Here is a 7,789-nt window from a genome sequence, read left to right on the forward strand (position 1 = left end):
GTAAATTTACAAGGGAATAAAGCAACACTTCAGCTCAATTCAGAATGTTTAACATTAAAGAGAACAGTGGTGCTGCTTGGCCAAAACTAAGCCGTGAGCATAAGATTTAATTATGGAAAGGTAGTTCAGATCTCAGTATTTAAACTTTGCTTTTGTGTTTTGGCTTAAGTAATTCTAATATACAGTATGCCTACTCTAATTAAGGTCTAATCCAATTATAAAATCAGGAACAGAAAAATATATCTAAGTGGCTTTTGATGCAGTTGAAATGTGTGTTTAACAAAGCTGATAGTGTACTTATCTTCTTATGCAGGTCCTCACTAATTTGCACAAGGGAGCCAAACTTATGACATAGTTTCAGTGATATCACTGGGTGCCAACAGAATAATTTAGTCATAAAATTTCATGGTAGAAATTATCCAGAATTTACTTAGGTTAATCTTTTAAAATTATTACAAAATAAAAATAAAATTAGTGTCTGGAGAGATGGCTTGGTAGTTAAGAGCACTGGCTGCTCTCCAGGAGGACCTGGGTTCAGTTCCCAGCACCTACATGGTGGCTCACAACCACTTATAACTCCAGTTCCAAAGGATAGGACACCCTCTTTGGCCTCTGAGGGCACTTTGTATAGCTGGTAGATTTACATTTGCCAAATCTCCCAAACATAAAAGGGGTGTGTTAAAGATCTGACCTCAGGTAGTGTTTCTCACCCTCATGTATTGGCTGGATAACTCCTAGGCAGTCTGTGCCAGGGCTGTCCTGGACATTATACTATGTTTAGCAACAGTTCTGGTGTCTGTCCATTAGATGGCAGTATTGTCTTCAGTCATAGCCACAGTGTCCACCAGAGAAAGATCTCCCCTCAGTTGAGAACCATTGCTCTCACTGATCCAGAGCAACTACAGTTGAATCTATTGATCCTCTCTGAAAATCTGAAGTGCAGTTGAAATCCTGAAAGCTGGACCAAGACTGGACATCTTTTTATAATTTTATAGCAGGCTTATTGCATAGCAATACCTGATCTAAACTTACAAAAGAGTTAAACTCTTGTCTCAATGTCAGTATTTGTACACATTACTGTAGACACATGCAGAATTCTGCCTTAGAACCTTCTAGAACAGATGGAATGATCACACTTCTGAATATGTCTGAATTCCAAGGCACATCCCAAAATAAGACTGCAATAGCAAATTATGACCCTGCATTTGAAAGCAAATTGGCTGTAGACCATTTATGCTATTTAGTCCTGATTTTAACCTTTTGCTTTTTTTCATTTCGTTTTGTTTTTGTTTTTTCAAAACAGGGTTTCTCTGTGTAGCTTTGGCTATCCTGGAACTTGCTCTGTAGACCAGGCTGGCCTCGAACTCACAGACATCCTCCTGCCTCTGCCTCCCAAGTGCTGGGATTAAAGGTATGCCCCACCACCGCCTGGCTACCTTTTGCTATTTTTGTCTTACTGTTTTTCATAATAAATCAAATGTAGGGGGATATATTTTGACATTAATTCTTAACTAGCCACTGACCATGTTATCCTAACAACTTAAATGTGTGTAATTTGTGGCTTACTATTACTGATGTAAACATAAACCTTTTCTTTGAATTAGGTTGGCATCACCCTCTTTACCGTTTCACACAGAAAATCCCTTTGGAAACACCATGAGGTCTGTATTTCTTTGCTTGTATGGGATGATGAATGTTTATCTCACATAAAAATGTGGGTCTTGGTGACTGGTTTTGGATTTCATGGTGAATGTTGCTATGTAGGCTTACACCTTAAGGCAGAGAGTGATTTTGAGTTTTATAGTGTACAGTAGGACTTTGTTCAGAGTTATTCCATCAGTTTAGAAAGCTGTAGCATACATAAACTCTCACTCTACCGAGACTAGCGAGCAGTGAGGTCTCTAGTGTTAAGTGACCGCTGTGTAATGGCTAAGGGTAAAAGAGCTGTGTCATCATTCAGGTTGGACGGAAGAGAAAGTCTTAAGTTAGATGGCAGAAGCTTAGGAGCATTTTCAGTAGAGGCCAGGACTATAAGGGAGAGATGGCATAATGCCAGCCATGTTTGGAATGTAATAAAGTAGGATCTGTCATCAGTCACGGTAATTTACAAAGACACAGTGCTGAGGTTTGCGTAGTACAGAAGCGCTGTGTATTCTGGGTAGTGTCCATAGGGTTGGTGGGGTAATGTTGAGAACAAGTTCTTTCCCTTCCCTCCACTTCTCTAATCCTCCCCTTCTCCTCCAACTTCCCCCTTGTTTCTCCCTTCCCCTCCCTGTGCCCATGGGATCTAGCCTAGGCCTTGGGTTTGCTAGGCAAGAGCCGTGTTCATGTGAAGGGGGCTGGGGGACACAAAGAGCAGCTAAGAAATCACAATACAGAAAAAACAAATCTTTATATATAAAGGTTCACTAACTAAAAACAGGAGGCTTTGTTCTGTGTCTTCAGAAGGCACATGAATGGCTCCTTTTCATCTCCACTAATCCTAAACAAAAGACTTGAAAGTGGAGATTGGTAGCTGACCAGTGAAGCATCAGTGCTGCCCAGGCTCTGGCACGGGTCGTCGTGGTAGCTCTGAGCTGCAGTCCAGAACTGTGGAAGCATCCTCATTTGTGGGATGCCTGTGCAAGCGGACTGTTCGTAGTTACTGACTTGCCCTTCTCTCCCATAGTACTACCTGCATATGGATGGTAGAGGCAATTATGAATTCAAAAAGATCACAGAAGATACAGTTGAGTTCGGATCGTAAAGACCACCTCAAGACCTTCACCTGCTTCGATGAAACAAGAATGCATTTGTTAATGCAAAGTGCATTGTAAAATAAAGTTAAGCTTGTTTTTTTAAAAAAACAAAGCAACAAATTGACTAGATACAGGATCTAATTGAAACATGTTAAAACACTTAATATTGTATAGGATATTGCTAATTGTGTATATGTTGGTTTAATTATTAATTATGTACTAAGAATGTCCTTATTCTTGTGGTTAAAAAACCTGCCTGAATTAAATTGGGCTTAAATCAGTGTAACCTGATTCATCCTGGGATGTAAACCATTTGAAGTCAGCTAATTTGACTTTTATGGCTCTATCTTTTCTTTTAATGAAGAACCCTATTTAAAACTGGGGTCATTAGCTGTTCTGTCCTAACAAAATAGTCTTTTGAGTTTCATTTCTGTGTGTCCCATGGTAATGGGAACCAACCAATCACAATGTATTATTAAAGTGTATACCATCAATACAGGATAGCACTTATTACCCAGTGGCAGATTTCTTTTTTTTATTTTTATTTTTTTGGTTTTTCGAGACAGGGTTTCTCTGTGTAGCTTTGCGCCTTTTCTGGAACTCACTTGGTAGCCCAGGCTGGCCTCGAACTCACAGAGACCGGCTTGGCTCTGCCTCCCGAGTGCTGGGATTAAAGGCGTGCGCCACCACCGCCCGGCGCCAGTGGCAGATTTCTTTAGCTGCTGATTTATACTCATTCCTCATACAAGCCTTGAGGTACATTTGACTCCAAGAGAGCCATTTGGGTTTTCCTTAGCTAAATAATCAGTGTACCTCCTCAGTCTTATGGACTGAGTTGTTTTGAAGGTTCTTTGTGGTGGTGTACAGCAGTGTGTGGTTGTGCTTACAGCCTGTGGTTAATACACGTTAACACCCAGTTTTATCAATGTTTGGAGTGTCCAGGCAGGATCTCCTGTGTCAAGCTCAAGGTCTTACAAGAATTTTAGATTTTTGTGAAAAGAATTGGACAGGTTCATCAGAAATGTGGTTGTGTAGTGGTGAACCCCATATGACTGTAGAGGCACTACACGAAGTAACACACTGAGCACGCAGTGTTACTGCTGTCCTTGACTGAGTTTTTGTTTTAAAAATGGTAAACATTATCATGCACATGGGTGAATGACATTTCCTAGGAGCTGCCTCTGACTCCTCTACGACTACTTTTGTATCTGGATTACCATGTTGAGAGATCATCTCTGGCTCCGAGCACCATTAGTGACTACACCTGTTGTTTGCACAAAGGAGGGCCAAGGCTGGACATGATCAATAAGTGGTCATGAAGTTGGCTTTACCAAACGGGTTTGGAAAGGGGCATTTGATAGTCTTGTTTCTGCATAACTCAGAATCACTGGCTACCAAAATAACCTTGATGTATTGAGTCCAGAAATACATCACATTCAGTTTTACTGTGTCTCCTTAGCAAACTTGTATACTTTTTTCTGTTCAGATTAAAAAAAAAAATTGGATAACCTACACACAACTTATGCTTGTCCTTTTTTATTCTTGTGCCTAAATGCTGATATTCAGAAAATGCTTTTAGCACCCAGATGACCTTTATAGAACCTTATTAAATGGCCTTTAAATTTTTTTGTTTTATTGTTTTAGACAGGGTCCCACTATATGGCTCTGGCTGGCTTGGGACTCTATGTAAAGGAGGCTGGCCTTGAACTCACAGAGATCCATCTGCCTTTGCTTCCTGAGTGCTAGAATTAAAGACATGCTCCACCCTGCCTAGCTAATGTACACTTTTTAATGTGTTTTTATTGCTTAGAAAAAAATCCTCACCAGGTGTTTATACCTCAGAAATGCTACCAGCTAGCCAAGAGACCTTAAAAAATGGTCTGTACTGAGAAAGGCTTTAAGGCATAGGGAAATGACAAGTTTTCAGATGGCTGCCAGCAGAAGTATCCATCCTCTTGTCTGCCTCAGAATCCCTTCCTTCTTTTAATCTAATAACAAAATGCCTCACCATTTGAGGCAGCGAGGAAAGTCTTCCAGGAGAACCCCAGTGTATTCTAACATTATGGTTTTCTTCGGGCTGACTCTAGCAGTGTTTCCAGAACGTGATGATTGTGCAGTCATTCTCTGCATAGTTATCACAAACTACACTGAAAAGTGCTAGTTTAACCTGAACAGTAAATCAGAAAGTGAATGGAAGAACTTTATGGATTGCATTCTGCAAATCAAGTATGTTGTTCCGTGTCCGGAAGTTCTTTTGATCTAATGAGAACGTGTGTAAACAGTGTTGCTGCGCACTGCTGGTGTGAAGTGTGTCTGCTGGTGAGTGGCAGTTGCCTTATAACTATGGGGTCAGTACTGTGGGGCCATTTTCTTAACATGACTTTAAGCCTTTAAGCTTAGTCCTTAAAACCTTGACCTGCACCTAGTAACCGAGTTCCATTGTCAGATTGACATTACTAATTTTAAGAAGCTGCTCACAATGTTTTAAACATGTTTATCATTCATTTTTTTCATTCATGAAAGATGGAGATGTTTTAACCTTCTCTATAAATATGTCGTGTGTGTCACATTAGAATGATAGTGCCAAAAAAAATGAAGCACGCACTCACTCACTCACTCACTCACTCACCCACTCACCCACTCACCAGCACCAACCCAGCCGATACCCTTTGCCCCCAAAGGTGACCATTTTTCACCCTAATTTTTTAAACATTATGACTAGGTCCGTTTGTTGTTTGGTTGGCTGGTTTTGAGACATGGCCCCACTGCGTAGCTCTGGTGGGCCTCAAACTTGCAACTATCCTGTTTCTGCTTCTTAAGTACTGGGATTACAGGTTGTTTATCATAACTTGTTAGCTTTGGATAGTTCCTATCATTTACCTTCCTGCTACATCCTCCTCCCCATATAGTTAAATCATTTTTAAAACCTTACAAACACTATATTACAGCATATGTACAGAAACAACCTTAAATTTAAGCACAGTGATTTTTTTTATGTCCACGATTGCAGTCATTTGAAACCAGGAAATAGAAATTTATCACAGTTCAAAAGCCTCATTTACATCTTTTCCCAATTATTAGCTCCCTACTTGGCTAGTGTAATTTTCCCCGGTTTTTAGACGTTTTACCTACAAGGTGCCTTCTGTACAGGACTCTGTTCTCTCAGTGTGTGAGGTTGACTGCTGGTGCGGCGGCAGTTCCTGTTCCACGCTGTATTTACCTATCTGGGTGCTTGTTCCCTGGCCCTCAGTGGGTTAGGTTGGCTTCTGTTGGAGCCACTGTGCATCAGCCTTGTAGACATTCCTAGGCGTGTCTTTTGGTGCATTTTGGAGTGGGGCTGCTTGGTTGTTTAGGTTCTGCTGTATGGTGGAGGCCTTCTGTCTGCCTCTACCATAAGTGTAGAATCACATCTCCCAGTCCTTGACAATGGTCAGTATTTTTGTTGTTGGTTTTGTTTTGTTTTTTTCTCACTGTGTCTTTAGCCATGGACTGTAGGTTATCGTGTCTTCATTTCACATTTCCACAATCACCAGTGAGGTTGAACTCTTCGTGGTTACTAACTGTGTCTACATCCTCTGGTGGAGGGTTCACTTCAGGCCCCTTCCAGAAATAACATGTCCTGTTGATATTTCAGAGCTTCTCCCGTGAATTCTTGTATGAGTCTTTAATTCATTAAGTGCTCTAATATCAGACAAAGTAGATTATAAGTAAAGAGGGACATTGAATAAACGGCTGATCCTGTAACAGTGAAGTGTAACAATTCTCCATTTGTCTGTGCCTAATAATACAGATTTAAAACAGGATAGAATAAAGCAAAAAACAAGCAACTGAGCTATTTGTGAGGAAAACTAATAGAAGAAGTGAAGACACACCCTCCCCTAACCCCATTTGAGCATGACTAACCAGGCCTAATAGAGAATTCTTGCAGTCGTGAAATACATGTGAAGTCCTCTTACTCAGGACTTCACTTTCTGCCCAGTAGTGTTCGTGGCTTTCTGTGTAGATATATTCCACCGCCTTAATTAGTCTTATTCCTAAGCATTTGATACTTGTTGATGATAGTATCAATTGTATCTTTTTATTTTTTAGCATACAAGATAATGGGTTTTGTTATGACATTTTCATACATGTGTATCTTTGTACTTGGCTCATCTTTGCCCCCATTACCCTCTCCCACCCAGCTTCTCTCCCAGTTGTGTCCCTTCCTCACAAATATCCCCTTCTGTCTGCCTCCCTCCCTCCCTCCCTCCCTCTCTCTTTTCCTTGCTTCTTATCCGTCCTAGATTACACATAAGAAAACATGGTAATTGTATTTCTGAGTCTGACATTCACTGATCATAACCATCTCCAATTCCTTCTCTTTTCCTGAGAATGACATAATTTCATTCTTTATTGCTGAGTAGAACTCCATTGCACATATATACCACATTTTCTACATTCATCTTTTGATTAGCATCTAGACTTACATATCTCGGCTATTAACACTTCATTTTCTCATTTTTGCCATGATAAAAAGTGCTGCTGATTTTTATACATTAACCTTAGTGGCAAGTTGCATTTTTCAAAGATGGTCCTGTCCCATCCCATATGCTCTTTATAACACTGTGGTGTCAGCATTATCCATGGAAAGGTGAGTCCATGCTACCTCTTGAACTTGTAGAGCTTATTGTGACAAATTTGGAGATTTGGGTGTTGATGCAGAAAGAGACTAGGTCAGGAGGGGCTTGTCATACAAGTTTTATCTGTATGTCGTGTAGACAGGGTTGCATGACAGGGTGGCACTATCTATTGATATATGAGAATTTGGATTTGATACCAGCAAGCTAGTGGTACTAGGCCAGTGTGGGGGAATAGACAGTGTGGGGCCATCCCTGGCCCAGTCATTCACGTCTATGATCAGTAGACTGCAGCAGAAGTTCTATTTGTGTGGTTAAACCCCTTACCAGCCTTTGAACAATCCTGTGGGGCATGCAGAGCCAAATAGAACACAGTGTTTCTTGCTGACCTCCCTCTACAATCTGATCCTACCATTTTGTTAGCCTTGTCTTGTC

At 40.7% G+C, this 7,789-nt stretch overlaps 1 protein-coding gene across 2 annotated transcripts in view; it reads left to right on the top strand.

Annotated features, from left to right (window-relative positions):
* Abcd3 (ATP binding cassette subfamily D member 3) overlaps positions 1-4,257 on the top strand; it is a 61,917-nt gene extending 57,660 nt beyond the window's left edge. For both annotated transcript variants that reach the window (XM_028880074.2, XM_028880076.2), the window contains exons 22-23: positions 1,605-1,661; positions 2,669-4,257. In XM_028880074.2, the coding sequence (XP_028735907.1) occupies positions 1,605-1,661; positions 2,669-2,746 (135 nt within the window). In that variant the 3' untranslated portion in view covers positions 2,747-4,257. The remainder of the gene's footprint in view (positions 1-1,604; positions 1,662-2,668) is intronic.
* Positions 4,258-7,789: the final 3,532 nt, after the last annotated feature.

This window comes from Peromyscus leucopus, chromosome 6, assembly GCF_004664715.2.
Source record: "Peromyscus leucopus breed LL Stock chromosome 6, UCI_PerLeu_2.1, whole genome shotgun sequence".
Classification (NCBI taxonomy): Eukaryota; Metazoa; Chordata; class Mammalia; order Rodentia; family Cricetidae; genus Peromyscus; species Peromyscus leucopus.